Source organism: Xyrauchen texanus, chromosome 22 (genome assembly GCF_025860055.1).
Source record: "Xyrauchen texanus isolate HMW12.3.18 chromosome 22, RBS_HiC_50CHRs, whole genome shotgun sequence".
NCBI lineage: Eukaryota > Metazoa > Chordata > Actinopteri > Cypriniformes > Catostomidae > Xyrauchen > Xyrauchen texanus.
This window is the reverse complement of record NC_068297.1, coordinates 38,069,195-38,086,202: the sequence shown is the minus strand read 5'-3', so window position 1 is coordinate 38,086,202 and position 17,008 is coordinate 38,069,195. Positions and strand designations below refer to the sequence as shown.

The following is a 17,008-nucleotide window of genomic DNA, read 5'->3' as shown; positions in this document are numbered from 1 at the left end:
TGATTAATTTAATATGTATGAATAAGTGTATTTATTAAGCATTTTTGACATGCAAATTAAAATGCACTCTTTCTGGCAAATATTGCATAAAAGATGCCCTTGTTGTTATAACTGCATATCGATATGTACTGCCTATTTAAATGACTTATTAGTATTAAGGCACTCCTTTAAAATCCCTCAACAAAGGGAATATTGATGTAAAGTGTTACCCAGAGGTTTTGGAGTTTGAAGGGTGACAGTCCTCTTTGTCTTACCGTGGTGTGTAAGGCACTGAGGGTGGTGGAGGGATGTACAGGTCCAGTATAGCTGGCTTGTCTTTCCTACTGTAGAGGTTGGTAGAATCACCTGATGATTGACTTTTATTAGGAGAGGTGGAGCTCTGTAGAATGTTACAAAAACATTAGTACACCCAAAAAATATCTTTCCACACTTTTTTTGTGTTGATTTTCTCCCCTTTTCTCCCCAATTTGGCATGCCCAATTTCCTATGCTCTCTACTGCTTTGTGGTGGCATAGCTACTTTCTTCAACCTGGGTGGCGGAAGACGGATCTCAGTTGCCTCCGCTTATGAGACAGTCAGCCCATGCATCTTATCATGTGGCATGCTGAGAGTGTTACCGTGGATAGTTAAGCACATGTGGAGACTCACGCTATTCACCTTGGCGTCAGTGCATAACTCACTACATGCCCCACAGAGAGTGAGAACCACCATATTACATTTACATTAAGTCATTTAGTAGATGCTTTTATCCAAAGCAACTTACAAATGAGGATATAAGCAATTTGTCATACAAAAGTTAACAACTTCAGTATCACACTGCCAAGTTCTGGAGCAATAAAGATGCTAGCACATAAGAAAGAGACAGACAAGGAATTAAGTGTGTGCAATTAGTTGTGGATTGGTTAAGTGCTCGCGGAACATGTGTGTTTTCATTAGTTTCTTTCTAGTAACATATAAATGTTGTATCCTTTTTCTCATTCCTCTGGAATGCCCAATTCCCACTACTTAGTATGTCCTCATGGTGGCACGGTTACTCACCTCAATCCTGGTGGCGGAGCACAAGTCTCAGTTGCCTCCGCTTCTGAGACTGTCAATCTGGGCATCTTATCACGTGGCCGTTGTGCATGACACCACGGAGACTTGCATGTGGATGCTAATGCTACTCTCCACGATCCATGCACAACTTACCATGTGCCCCCTTGAGACCAACCACTAATAGCGACCACGAGGAGGTTACCCCATGTGACTCTACCCTCCCTAGCAACCAGGCCAATTTGGTTGCTTAGGAGACCTGGCTGGAGTCACTCACACACCCTGAATTCGAACTTGCAACTCAAGGGGTGGAAGTCAGCGTTAATAATCGCTGAGCTACCAATACACCCTCAGCTGTTTCTTGAGTACTCCGATGGTATCAGCAGATCATGTGGAGGTTGAAAGCTCATTCCACCACAGAGGAACAGAGAGAGTGAATGATTGAGAAAAGGACTTTGTGCCTCTTTGCGACGGGACCACCATGGCCGCTCCTTCATTGACTCCAGAGAGCAAGTTGGGACATAGGCCTAGAGGAGTGAATTGAAGAAGGTGCTGTTCCATTGGATGTCCTGAAGGCCAGAGTCAAAGCCTTGAATTTGATGCAGGCAGCTACTGGCATCAAGAGTGGGGTGACGTGAGCCCTCTTTAGCCGATTGAAGACCAGATGCACTGCAGCGTTCTGGATCATCTGGAGTGGCTTAATCATGCTAGCTGGGAGAATGGTGAACAGGGCATTACAGTAGTCCAGTCTTGAAATTACCAGAGCTTAGATCAAGAGTTGTGTAGCATATTCAGACAGGAAAGGTCTGATTTTCCTGATGTTGTAAAGTATGAACCTACAAGACCAGGCAGTTGATGAGATGTTGGCGCATATATATAATTATTACAAATGGTGTCCAACATTTGACAGATTCAGATTTCAAAGTCTGTGTGATTTCATGACTGCATACATCAATCATAACGACAATGTGTTGCTGCCAGTTACTGTGTGATAATAAAGTGCACAAAATGAACAAGATTAAAAAGTACGCAAAATTTGCACACTTTCTGACGGTTATACTTGGATTTAATCCAAGCGCAAACATGACATTTAGAGCAAAATTAGGAGGTATTTTAGTGGAGTAGGCTACCTATTTTATTCAGCTTTAGATGTAGGCTACGTCCTTCTCATCTGTGCCACTTGGTCACTGCTTGCATGTTGATAGCAGACATGCTGAAGAAGTCTTGGTCATGTAAATGTGCTTTAAAGCAGCATGTATCAAAGTTAAAAAAAATCTTGTTTTAGTGCTGCGGTTGATTGACAAGTAGAACTTTCAACCTAGAACTCCTTGGTTTCACCATACTCGCGCTTTGAGAGTTAAAAAAAGAAAAGAAAAAAGACATATCCACTATTGCGGATATACAATTATAACAGATGCTATACCCTCCTAAATGTCACTCTAGAACTGAAACGAATGCAAGTATGATGAATAAAAACAGAACATGATGAAAATTTTACAACTTTTTCCATCAGAGTGATAAAGATTGTTTTCTAGCGCAACCCGTATGGCAAATGATTTGTTTGAAGAACAGAGAACAGCATGACCTTTCTGTAGAATCATTCCCAGTGATTTGGTCGTCAATAATATGGGAAAAACACCAATTAACTTTTTTTTGTGTGTTCTGGTGAGTATGCCGAAAAGCAGTTTTATGTTGTGTCCAAGTGAAAGTGGGTCCAATTAAAGTCTTCCCTGAACCATTTACCCCCGCCTCCCACTTCCTCCTTCGTAGGGAAGGCAGAGATTTGCCACATTGTTGTCGAAACCCGGGAACTGGAGAAAGGCGGCACCATCATGGAGTCCTCGCCACTGGCTGAAGATCGCAACGCCGAGGAGAATCCTGATCCGGTGGTGCTCGAGCAGTTTTTTTTGCCGGTGACCGAAAAGGACGGCTGCGTGGGTTCAGTGCCATTGCCTAGCGTCGCAGACGGAGGCATAAATATGTTTGTCATTAATTAAAAAACTAACCCTTTAAGTGAATCTAACTAAACCAGCAACAAAAATTTGCATGCCATGAACATCTAAATTAAAATCCATTTATTCATAGCACAATCTTAATTCTGAGATTTATAAACTGACACAACAAAACTTTGTTCAAACAATACTGGTGAATATTGTTGTAACTACAGGCCCTTCAATGAAACACATGCACTATGATACCTTGTTCTGATTTTGTCCCACTGGATATGTGAGAACACCTGAGGAGACAAGCTTCACTGCCAAAGATGAGACTTGATTACAGAAGCCCTGTGTTCCTTTGAAAGAAGGGAAGTTTTGTCTAGACCGCTTTGCAAGCCTGAGCTATTTTTAAAATGCAAGCTTCAATTGCTATAGTAAAAATGTCTGTACATGTTAGATATAGACCCTTGAGATTGACACATAATTTTCCACACAAAGGACAAGAGGGTTTGAACTTTCGCATTGTCCCGTATCATTCAGTGCTTGTAAATGGCATTTGTTTAAGGACAAGTCAGCCCTTGACCCAAGACCCCATGAAATGACTTAACATGCAGTTTTCTTCCCTGTGCTGACATATTTCCTATTGGCAGGATTTTTATACCAGGACATACCATAAGGCACGTTCATTTATTGATTGATTTTTTTTTTAAATTGTTGTGCTGTTGCACTGTTTTTAAGCCCTAAAAGTGCCTAGTTAGCTAAAACCATAAGTCCTAGAGATGCCAGATCTTCAGGTGGTCTTCTGTTTTCTGAAATGGATCTTAAGGAATTTACATCTTGATGTGATCAGACTTAAGCATGATGCTATGCACATCTATCAGGGTCAACACCACTCTGTATGACATCACCCTGATGTTGTGCTTCTCAGCTGCTAACGGAGCATGAAACAGTGAAGTATTGTTCTTACAGATGACACCGTAATGCACAACCACACAATTTGTTCAACTGTGATTTCCAAGACAGAGGCAGCAGATACAAGCTTCTTAAAAGTTGACACTAAGTGAACACTTCATACCTAAAATGTCTTTGATTCACGTTCTCACAAGCAGAGACTTAAGATCAGTTCAAGATTGAGTAAATGGCACACCTGGGGCATGGCTGGTTTCCAGCGCATGTTCTTGAGAGGTGCTGGGGTGAAGCCTGATGTTCCTGTAGGTCTTTTCTTTAACAAAAGCACCACACATTCAGGGTCTTCTCTCAGCTTGGCCACCAGGTTCTTTAGCTGCCAGCCCACCTGGAGAAAGCAATCACAAACACTTCAGAACAATTCTGTTTATCCGGGCATGAGCAATTCACTGCTGTATTATCTCGGACTGAATGACTGATTACAGCTCTGTTCCAACTCCTAGTGAGCTGCGACAAACTCAGTAAAAAATTAAATAAATAAATAAATAAATAAATACAAAAAAAATAAGGCAGTTGAATCCAAAATGGCAGTCGATTTAAAATTTGAGATCATGAGGAATTTAGCGTGCAGTAGATAAAAAAAAAAGAATCGGCTCTTTGGAGTCTTTATGTTCGAAATAAGCCTACACCTGGCTGCAGAACCGACTCACTCATAAGAGTAATTCATTCTGAATCGGACTATACCTTTAACGCTGTGTTTAATGCTGTAGATTCAAAAGAGTAATTTATTCAGAAAACAGAATACACTGGTCACGCTGTATATTTGTGCTGTAAATTTAAACGAACCGGCTCATAAAAGTCATGTGTTTGGAAATCGAATAAGACTTGTCGTGCTGTATATTTTGAGTTGTAAAGTTGAAGTCAGAAGTTTACATATACCTTAGCCAATACAGTTTAACTCAGTTTTTCCACAATTCCTGACATTTAATTGTAGAAAACCTTCCCCGTTTTAGGTCAGTTAGCATAACTACTTTATTTTAAGAATGTTAAATCTCAGAATAATGGTTTAATAATAGTAGAGAATTATTTAAGCTTTTATTTCTTTCATCACATTCCCAGTGGGTCAAAAGTTTACATACACTTTGTTATTATTTGGTAGCATTGCCTTTAAACTGTTTGTGTCAAACGTTTTGTGTAGCCTTCCACAAGCTTCTCATAATAAGTTACTGGAATTTTGGCCCATTCTAACAAACAGAACTAGTGTAACAAAGTCAGGTTTGTAGGCCTCCTTGCTCGCACACACACTTTTCAGTTCTGTCCACAAATTTTCTATCGGATTGAGGTCGGGGCTTTGTGATGGCCACTCCAATACCTTGAATTTGTTGTCCTTAAGCCATTTTGCCACAACTTGAGGTATGCTTGGGATCATTGTCCATTTGGAAGACCCATCTGTAGCCAAGCTTTAACTTCCTGGCTGATGTCTTGAGATGTTGCTTCAATATATCCAAATTATTTTCCTTACTCATGATGCCATCTATTTTGTGAAGTGCACAAGTCCCTCCTCCAGCAAAACACCCCCAAAAAATTATGCTGCCTCCCCAATGATTCATGGTTGAGATGGTGTTATTCGGCAATTTTTCCTCCAAACATAATGGTCATTATGGCCAAACAGTTCAAATTTTGTTTCATCAGACCAGAGGACATTTCTACATAAAGATATTTGTACCCACTAGCAATTGCAAACTGTAGTCTGGCTTTTTTATGGTGGTTTTAGAGCAGTGGCTTCTTCCTTGCCGAGCAGCCTTTCAGGTTATGTTGATATAGGACTTATGTTTTACTGTGGATATATATACTTGTCTACCATTTCCTCCAGCATCTTCTCATGGTTCTTTGCTGTTGTACTGCGAATGATTTACACTTTTCGCACCAAACTCTCTAGGAGACAGAATGTGTCTCCTTACTGAGCGGTATGATGGCTGCATAGTCACGTGGTGTTTATACTTCCGTACTATTGTTCGTACAGATGAACGTGGTACCTTCAGACTGTTGGAAATTGCTCCCAAGGATTTTTTCTGAGGTCTTGGTTGATTTCTTCTGAATTTCCCATGATGTCAAGCAAAGAGGCTTTGAAGGTAGGCCTTAAAATACATCCACAGGTACACCTCTAATTCAACACACCTCCTACCAGAAGCTAATTGGCTAATTGTCTAAAGGCTTGACATAATTTTCTGGAATTTTCCAAGCTTCTTAAATGCACAGATAACTTGCATGTAAAATTCTGACCCATTAGAATTGTGATATATTCAATTAAAAGTGAAACAATCTGTCTGTAAACAATTGTTGAAAGAATTACGCATGTCATAAACGAATTAGATGTCCTAAACAACTTACCAAAACTATAGTTTACTAATATTAAATCTGTGGAGTGGTTAAAAAAAAAATAGTTTTAATGACTTCAGCTTAAGTGCATGTAAACTTCTGACTTCAACTGTAAATTCAAAAGAACTGGCTCCGAGTCATTCATCCAAAATTAGACTACACTCCTCATGCTCTAAGATTCACGCTGCAGATTCAAAAGAACTGGCTCATGGGGGCCTGGGTAGCTCAGCAAGAAAAGATGCTGACTACCACCACAATGTTTGGTTCTCGGTGGGGCATGTGGCGAGTTGTGCGTGGATGCCGCAGAGAATAGCGTGTGCCTCCACATGCGCTTCGTCTCCGCAGTAACGTGTTAAACAAGCCTTGTTGCGCAGCTTGATGTCTCGGGCGTCGGACGATCCCACCCGGATTGATGCGAGCCACCACGTTACCACGAGGATTCCAAATTGCAGAGAAAATAAAAAGAACTGGCTCATTAGTCATGTGTTCGGGAATTGAACAAGACTTGTCATGCTGTATTTCACACTGTAGATTCAAAAGAACTTTTGGGAGTCATTTGTTATAGATTGGTTGTTCTAGAGTCTAATTAGACTGGTCTGTTTAATAGCAGTATTGCAGTGCCACTGAATGATAGTGAAGGAAACACTTGATGGACAACTGGTATTTGTTAAAAAAAATTAACTAGTTCTATAAAATAACAGTTTCTCCATTTCCGACCCCATTAAAACATTAAAATCTTGTATTGTAAATATTGAATAGTAAATTAAAAAAAATTGTTAAATGTAATTAAAATATTCGCTTTATTATATTTTTACTATTGAACCCAGTTTTGTGTGCTATGCACTTATCAGGCAACAGGCTGTATTTTTTCAGTCGAGTTTCCCATGTCCTCCACATAAAGAGTGATATCTGTGCCACACGGAGGTGCTGCCGATATACAGTGTTTCAGTTCAGTCACTTGATGGGGTTCCATTTCAGTTAGGATGCTGCCTTAGAAGGTAGTTGTCACTTTAGGCAGTAGACAGCAGTGCATCTCACTAGGCTTTGGAACACAGCTTGTGTATATAAATATACTTTACCACTGTCTGCTGGTTGACTTGGATGACCTCATCTCCAGCGTGGATCTTGTGTGTCATATCTGCTGGGGACTGAGCAACCATGAGATCAGGAGATTAGAGGGCAAATTCTATGAATGCCTGTATGATTTTAGGTAATATTAATATGATTTTGGGTAATCTTAATATCTTTTGGGACTCTGGGTTCATATCATACTTTCCCTTTGGTATCTAAAAGTGGTCTTGATTTTTCAGGCCTGGAAAACACAAATTCCCTGATACTTCCAGACTTTCCATGAATTTCATTAAATTTAATACATTTTTCCTTAGAGGAATAGATTTTTTACCCTAATCCATAAACCTTTCAATTCAGATCTATCATGAGCTCTGATATCATTAAGTGACCAATATGTCAGTCAGTGTCAGTAAGTGTGATTTCAGCTTAATTCCAAAAAATCTAGGTTAATAACTACACTACCCATAAATCCTGAAGAGAGCGCTACCAATCAGTGAAGTTGCTGTTACCACTGAAACGGAAATTAAAGCAAAAGCATTCAGCAGAGACCTCCCACTCCCATGAAGCATTGTGAATGACATCATGTTGGTCTTTCTAAACGCTCAAAGTTTTATACTTTTACAGCATATTTTAATATTTTGCATAAAATTTTAAATACTTCGTTTTTTCTTATAATCAACAATCATTGTACCATGTTGTTTTATTTGATCACAATACTACTGGAACCAAAGATGCTCAAAAAGTGGGGTCACTTTTGTCCTCTGTACTTCAAGATAAATCAGTTCAGGTGCAGAATGTCCCCATGTACCATATGCACCCATGAAAGAAGCTCCATCTACTTTCCATGAGTGTATTTATTTAGACAGAGCATTACACGCCCACTGAGGCTAAATTTATCTCGCTCATTGGCATCATCAAGCGAAAAGTCTATGATGAATCAAAGACTTTCGTCATTAGAGCTCTTACTCACATTCTCAGTGGTGCCCGTGATGACATGAAGCCCATCGTAGGTGGATTTGATGTACATGCCCTGAGTAACAGGAAGACAGAGAGAAAACATGAAAATGAGTTCGCAGCTCTATATACAGTTGGCAAACAGGAACCTGTGACCATAGAGATGAAACAATTTGCTGCAAATGTACCAAAAGTTTCCATGGTACATGGTTTTTAGACATGCAACATGGTAGTAACATGGCATTCTTTGAGAGTCATGAACAAGTCCGGGTCATATTTTACCAGATTTTTAAACATTTTCTAATTGAGATTCAGATTGTCACTTTCATGACAATCAGAAAATAGCAGAATATAATATATTTTCTTATATTTGATGTTTTATTTTTCGTTTATCAAACAAATGATGCAACAAATTATAGAAAAGGGTTCATTCAATCCATGCTGAAATTTTATGACACAACCACATATTGAGTTATACATAACACATCAGCTACACATATGCATGTTCTCAGACACTTATTGAGTCTTTAAATAGATGTACATCTAGGTGGAAATAGTCATATAATTTCATGTGTTACACTTCCTATAGTTTAGTTTACTTCCCCTTTGCTTCTTCATCAAATAGCAATGTCAAATGTGTATATCAAGCCAATTACTGAAACATCATCGCCACCTTGAGGAAATAATCACATGTATAATATGTATGTGTACGTGCATGAGGGATACTGATAATTCACTACTATACTTGATTAGTATAAATATAGTTTGTTATGCAATAAAGTTCTGTGATAGTAAACTTATATAAATAATATGTTTTGATTATTTAATATCAATATAAACACAAATATATATATTGCAACACTTATTTTATTAAGATTATTATTAGATTCAACTTTCATTTTCATATATATTATATATACAGTACAGTATTTTTGAAAGGAAAATATTTAAGTCTTCTCACCAATCCCTCTCCTGGTTTGATGTTGGTAAGCTGAACTTCCGACAGACATGCTGACTGACTCAGAGGATCGGAGGTGGTTCTCACCGTCTGGTCAAAAATACTGTTTAACACCTTCGACTGAAATTAAGGAGAAAAGAGTGTTTAGCAACAGAGTGCTGGATGAATTGGCAGTATCTTCAAAGAAATTGTAAATCTTTAAAATTCTAAAGATCCCTGGTTATTTTAAAATAACTCTGCATTAAAAACTGAAATTATCCTGGCAGCCTGTGCCATTCTGTGTACACACATCTGTAGGTTTCCTTGAATGCATTTGCCCAACTGCATGAAATTATGAGGAGAGAGGATATAACTACAAAGCCGCAAGGGGAGTTGGGAAAATTAAGGTGCCATTAACTGATTTTTCAGTTTTGGACAAGTGGAGGGATACAACACTACAAACCCTCCCTCCTCCATGCCCCCAAACCACCTCTTTTCAAAAGCCTAATCACAACTCCATGTCATCATTAACGGGGCAGTTTTGTGGCAATCACAAAAGGGTCTTTCTTTTCATGCAAGCTTGTTACAAGCGGCCTATAAGTGATATACAATACAAACTACAAAAGGAATGTTCGTCAATACAATCTTTGAATTTTAGCTTGACAAAGCAATGTCTGAACTTTTACGTTTATTTAGCCTTATAGTCAGAAGCATTTCAGTGTGCCAAGTGTGGTGGATGTAGCTTGAAAGATCTAAGAGAAGTTACAGTTTACAATGTTTCCTCAGGTTAGAGATAAAAATAAAATGTATAAAAGCATAAAATAAATAAAGCAGGTTTGTGCAATAACAGTACAGTATGTTAACTTTATCAACCCAATTTTCAGCAGCAGTTTTGTGGACTAAAATGTTGCTTATGACAACATGTTAAACACTTTAATCTAGTGCAACCATACATTTGTCCCTGGGAAACAGATCTATCATGTTTACTTTAAAATTCCAAAATAATCCCCCTTAGTCCAACAAACCATTGGCAACCCAAAAACAATCTAAAAGTTATCTGAGATTTGATTTAATTTTCCTCTCATTGCACATGGACAACACAATGTCTGCTGAGTGTAAAGTGTAAACAAGACAAACAGCAACATTTTAGTTTTGCATTCTAGAATTGCAAGCTTCCATGGTTTAATCCGAATTATACATGTGTAGCTGCTAGAATTGTTTTCACATTAAAAGCTCAACATAAAGAAGCTGTGGTGTAATGACAAGAGAATGAAATTTAGCCGGGTGGCCGGTGCAGAGATAAAGGGGTGCCAGGTGGGTGGGAATTTAGAGTGTTGTTAACAGGAAATGATGGATGACGAAAAGCAAATGAAGCTTTTACATTTACCCAGCTGTCTTTGACATTTGGTAGCCTTTGTAGCAGTCAATTTAAATGAGAAACATGCTTAAACTAGTTACTTTATCTTTATTTCCACAACATAAAAAACAAGACCCAAATACAAGACCAAAAACACATCAAACTGAACCTAAACAAAAACAAAATTACAAAACAATACAAAAGGAAAACACAAAACAATACAAAAGCAAAACACAAAAAACAAACAGCCAAATCAAAAAGAAAAAAAATATCCCAAACTAAATCAAAGAAATAAAAACCAAATAAAAACAAACAAAACAATAATAAATAAATACAAATGTAAAAATAAAGGCTAGTGTAAAGAGATACTTACAACATCCAAAATCTTCTCTTCCATGTCATTCACAGCGCAGTCCTTCACAGAAAAAAAAAAGAAAAACGTTTCATGAAAGAGAAATATTTCAAAATCCTTGCGAATAATTCTAACAAAAACTTTGTCACAAAGCCTCAAATAAACTGCTTTCAGCTTTGAATCACATCTCCACATCCACTTAGAGACAAGATAAATACACAACACAATGTGTGAGTACAGCAATATGAAGAGGAGGACATGGAACACCAGCATCTAGTGCTTTAAGGTTAGAAGTGTTCAATAAAAACATTTTAATATCCAAGATATCATATACAGAAGTGAGACGGACAGTACACTGAAAGTAAACCTGGAATCTGTAACTAGATATTTGCTGTGCCAGCTTTAAGTCTGAATGCTCAAACTTTTAATAATAATAATATCTGCTGAAGCAACAGAGATGAAGGAAGACAATAAGGGTTACAAGAGAGATGTGTTTTGAAGTCTCAAAAAACTAGCGACTCGCATGACAGGATTTTAATCAACTAACCTAAACTTATATGAATGGCCATACAACCCTGTTTGACATAAACAAAAGAGATCCTAACAGGAGTCAGTGTCTGTATAACCCACATTGATTGGCTGTGCTGCATTCTTGTTCTCTATTAACAGGATGTGCAATCTAATACATTTTTCCCACACCATTAAACCTGACTGGCCTGGAAACTACCAGTTAATGGAGTACCCGAATCTCTTGACCTCTGTGGCATACACAAACTTTCAGAAATTCCTCAGCATTCTTTAAATATTAAAAGAGTTGACACAATTTCCAAAGGATTAAAGGAATGTTCTATTCTATATTCTAATATAAAAATTCTACATTCAATCTTGAAGGTTTTGTATAAAGACAAAAGGTACAAGACTGTAGCTAACATCTTTCATGAGAGAATGAACTACAATCTCTTAAACAATTGCAAATGACATAACCGAATTAAAAACAATGAAAAAAATCTTCGTAAGGTTGATGATTAGATGTACAGAAACTAGCTTACTGCAAACCATTCAGATATTTGATATTGCATATTGTCGATTAACATCCTCAGAGCTCTTTGTATGCCTGTCTTTATAGTTTTATAAGTTTAAATCATTAAAAATCAACTAAAGAACAAATGAATGGGATTTTTAATTCAAAAACCAGACTGTTGCATTCTATTGTCAGAGAAGTGGCCTAGTGGTTCATGCATATGCTCTGATCCCATTCCCCACTGTTCTCCATATCTTTTCCTGTCTCCCCTTTCATCGTCCCGGTCAATAAACTGGCAAAAAGTCCACAACAAAACCATAGAAAGTGAAATATGAAGACATCCAGCATATTAAAGTCAGTCATTAAAACATTCCCATAATCATTCTAAAGTAAACACACAAGGCAACCATCACTTCATCCACATCTCAGTCTCTGATAATGGCAGCTATGAAGTCACCCAGATGCAAGCCTCCCACTGGGAACATCTTACAGAAGGCAAAACGCTCTGCACAGCCAGGAAGATAATATAAAGGAATGCTGGCGGCGAACTTTAAAAGAGTGTCCGGGCTTGTTTAATGGAACTGTTAACTCAGAACCTGTGACTTGTACGTCGGGGGGTCTACTTATTATTGTCTGAGGTAAACCCCGAGAGCCAAACACTGCAAGACAACATATGGTCTTATAACTAGCTTGAGGACTGGATCAAATCCAGGTTTCCAGCTCTAGATCCCCCACTGGCAACAGTGTATAGAGTATAAGATGAATGCGTCCCAGAACGGCCTCATAACAGAGAGTTCTAAGGAGGTGAACGTTGGCGTATTCCGAAGTTGAGGTACTGAAGCAAGAGATATTGGGCTTACCTGTTGAACTGTAGTGGTGAGTTCCAAACACAACTGAATGATTTTGTTCTTGGTAGTTGTGAAATCGCTGATCCCTGTCAACGGAGTTCTACACAGAGAGGAAGAAGGTACGGTTTAAAGACAAGCAACATACACACTGTAGAACCCTAAACAAAAAAACTAAAATTCTGAAATTATTTATATCTACTCATGTCAATGAAAACCCATATGAAAATATTTCTTCCATGGAACACAAAAGGAGATGTTCTGAAGAATGTTTAAACTGCTCTTTGCAAGTTGGATGGCAAACAGTTACGTTCAACCTCCAACAAGAAAGGACAGATTTTCAGTCCCTGAAAATCTTTCCTTCCACTGTAACTCTCCATTTGCGCTTGCATTCAATTCAAAAGGAGATGTGGGAAAACCAATGGTTCTTGACATAATTGACATTAAACTGGTACGAGATTTAAAGTGAAAGGAAAGATTTTTATGGAATAATAACAACATGAAATTTGGTTGCATATGAAAGTGAATTACTCGCATTTACGAGGGTTGTGAGTAAAAGATCAATCAATTTTAAGAATCAATATATGGATCACGATTAATAGGAAATAAATTTTTTTTAACCAGACCCATTTTAGAAGACTTGCAATGATGTTTAATAGTTGTAGGACCAACTTTTATGGAGCGCTTTCTATGCACCGGTCACTGCATGTTTGTTTGGAAAAGGACAGCTGGGACATTAAGCCACATATCTCCTTTTAGGGTGAGTAAATGATGACTCATTTACATTTTCAATTTGGGTACACTAGTCTTTTAAAATTAGGGTATGGACATCAAAATGTTTGTGACTATTTGTACAACGGGGTTTTCCAATAGCAGAAGAGAAAGTTATTTCCATTGCCATGTGTCTGGAGTTCTTTGGTCATAATCACTGCGGCTGGCAATGAACATGCTGCCATGTGAAAACACAAATCTCAGTCAAACAGTTTCCATTGCTTTCCCCCCAGAACAATTGCAATACGCAACATGTAACATGTTTCCACAATAAGCTGGCTTTACACTAACTGATTTTACCAATGATTTTCAGGTGTTAGCTTCATTAACATAATCACTAGCCAGGCAGAGGGAGACGGAACGCCCATTAGTACCAGTTAATCACTTGACTGTCTGGACTCCCAGCTGAGTTAATGCTTTGAAACACTGAAAATACACATCAGACTGCTTGAAATTATCACTGGCTGTGGGTGGGGTGGGAGCACACCATCAAGGCAGTAACCAATGAGTGCAGTTCATGAATAAATGTTTTTTTGCCGCAGGACGAAAAAGTTTTTTTTATTTTCTGCAGAAAATCATGAAAAAGCACCTTATTATGTTTAGCTTTTTAACACACTTGTTAGGCCTTGCACTAATGCTTGATCTGGGAGGACAAAAAGCATATAATAATTTATGCCATATTAAATCGCAAAATAAACACATCCAAGGTAAACAATACATTGCCTACCTTCTATATCGATTTATAAACGTTCATAATGTGTAAATAAAAGTGACTGTTATGGTCGCATTCTTACCTCCAATTAACCCTGAAGAACTTCCAAGCCATATTTGTCCATACTGGAAGTGTGGTCTTATGTGGATTATGTTATAATCAGCATATCATGTTATATCATGAATTCATTTGAAAATAATAGACAGCCCTAATTGTATTGTGTTGCCCTGTTTACTTTACTTGTAAGTGCATTTTTTGTTAATTGAGGGATGGGTTGAAATAAACGTTAAGGTAATAGACATTGCCATAAATGCGGTCAATGGTGCTTAAATTGTACTTAACCCAGGGCATTCTTTTAACTGCACTGCAATGTGTTTCTATTAAATGTATGCATAATGTCATTAACACACTTTAGTTCTATTCTAAAACCTAGTGAACTGCCTACCTAGAGAGCATTTTATGTGTAGACTGTTCCAAATGGTAGGCAACATAATTATAATGTTTTTTGACAACATCTAAGGTAGCACTGCATTGTAGCCTTTATGAAGAAGCAATACCAAAAGGCTGATGATAGTGGATGAGTTGAGAAAAATTTTGATTATAAATATGCTTATATTAAATTCAATATGAGAAGTATTGATCCAATGCAATGAAAATTTACTATACCCAATATCAGTGTGTTATGTTATTGTGCTTATTAGAGTCATGTCGTTAGCAATATGCTGCCATCAAATTCTACTGGGGGTCAAGTGATGTCAGCAAGAGAATCACGTAGTTAGCTTAGCAATATGCTAATGTCAAACTCTTTTGGTATCAATTGTGAGTCGAGTATCATGTTGCTAGCTTAGCAACAAGCTAATGTCAAACACTATTGGAATGAACTGTGTAAAATTCTGTCAATTGAGCTTAACTTATATTGAACCCAGAACAATCCTTTAAAAGACATACAGTATGTCCTTCTAGCGAATGTTCATAGAATAGCAGAGCACAATCTCTAACCACTGCCTGTTAGTAGTAGACAGAGTCTCATTAGTTTTAGGAACAGAGCGTTTGTGCTCACAGAAATCACTCTTTCATGTGAGAGATATGGTTAGCTGCTCAAAGAAGAGGTGAGGAAGAAAGGCAGACTGGATCTGGTTTCAAATCTCTGTCTTTGCAATTTTCTCTGGAAATACAAGTGCTACTAATGCAAGTTTGCCTGCAGTCTGAGTCTGTGCAGTGAAACATATGACCTTACAGATGGTTAATGGCAGCTTTAATATTTTATAATATATACAATATTTTGTAAATCATCTTTGCTCAACACATTAGAGCCATTTACATGCATTATTTCACTGTATTGCATGTCCATATGCTTCCTTTGAATTAAAGCAAAAAACACACACACAAAAAAACAAGAATAAAAAAAAGTTTGTACCTGTCTAGCCAAGCCAGGAGGTTTTTGGCTGCTCCGATAAGCTCAACCACAGAGGAAAGGAATTCATTTGGAAGCTTGCTAGATGTGCTGTTTTCATTCGTAAGACTTTTCCTGCGTTCTGATGTTGCACTGTGAAGGCTGTTGGTGACAGCTCTCATCTTCACCACCAGGTTCTTCAAGTTATCCGTCTCCAGTCCATAGTTCTGAGGAAGAGGTGGAAAATGACAGGTTTGTAATATTACCAGAATTCACCAGATGCTACCATGCAGGTATGTCTAGATTAGTGCGCACACGCACGCACGCACGCACACATACACTTGACTGCATTTATGTTTTAGTTATTTCTGATCTTAAAAATACAGTTTGATTTAAAGACTTATGCTTAAATGTTTGAAAGCTGTAAACATGATCCCTATATGCATTCCAAATATATGAAGAAAAAAACCCACACAAGACTTCTTGTGTCCTCACATGCCATTGATTTACAACACTTTCAAATACGCTAATAGTTTGTTTACTTTGCAAGTAAGAAGTTTATGCTCGACTTGCCCCAATTCAATTTATTTAGTACACAGTTTCATTCTATTTCTGGCATGCAGTGAATGAGTGCCTTGTCCAATAGATGCAGCATAAAGAAAAGCACAGTCTATTCAGAGTGATTTTTTTGCCACACTGAGAACAAGCTACTGCATATTCCATCCATCCATCCATCCATGCAATCCAATTACAGTCCACATATAATCTGAAATGGTGTGAGAAAGGCTTGAAATACGACCATGTTATGACTTCCAGGGTTCTTTGAGGCTTCTGCTTATTGGTTTATATGGTTGCTTTCACCTGACAAGGATGGGAACATGAAAGAGTTCCCCAGTGTCTGCCCATCAGAGCTTAGAGAGATCTCAGTATAGATGGAGAAGGGAATTTGTTTCTGGTTCTGCATGAAAAAGACTTTAGTACATTCCATTATAGAGGGATCTGGAGAGCTGGTAACACTAACACTATCTGACTTTAATACTTGGCCTGAGTACCTTTAATATCTTTTCCAGAGCTGCGAGACAAAAGGAGGATCATTCCATAAAGAGGCTGTTAAAAGGCCAAAACAGACATAGGTTTTGGGAGAAACCATCAAGTACAATCTACTGTAAATGTCATTATATCATGGCATCACTGAATGCATGATTATGACTGTCTTACAGATGCTCCAAGGAGTTGATTAATTTTCTATAACTGCATGGCTATGAAGAAGTTCAAGGTTTGTCAACCACACTACAGTTCGTCAAATTGAGGATCCAGCTCTTTGAAGCTCAAGAAAATTGA

The 17,008-nt window shown here is 37.9% G+C and overlaps 1 protein-coding gene across 3 annotated transcripts in view; it reads right to left on the bottom strand.

Moving 5' to 3' along the window:
* The window catches only part of LOC127662626 (connector enhancer of kinase suppressor of ras 3-like), a 114,719-nt gene that overhangs the window by 51,456 nt on the left and 46,255 nt on the right, over positions 1-17,008 (bottom strand). For all 3 annotated transcript variants that reach the window (XM_052153902.1, XM_052153903.1, XM_052153904.1), the window contains exons 3-10: positions 15,692-15,894; positions 12,807-12,894; positions 10,947-10,988; positions 9,241-9,357; positions 8,296-8,355; positions 7,334-7,402; positions 4,117-4,263; positions 255-379 (exon numbers count right to left, since the gene is read on the bottom strand). In XM_052153902.1, the coding sequence (XP_052009862.1) occupies positions 255-379; positions 4,117-4,263; positions 7,334-7,402; positions 8,296-8,355; positions 9,241-9,357; positions 10,947-10,988; positions 12,807-12,894; positions 15,692-15,894 (851 nt within the window). The remainder of the gene's footprint in view (positions 1-254; positions 380-4,116; positions 4,264-7,333; positions 7,403-8,295; positions 8,356-9,240; positions 9,358-10,946; positions 10,989-12,806; positions 12,895-15,691; positions 15,895-17,008) is intronic.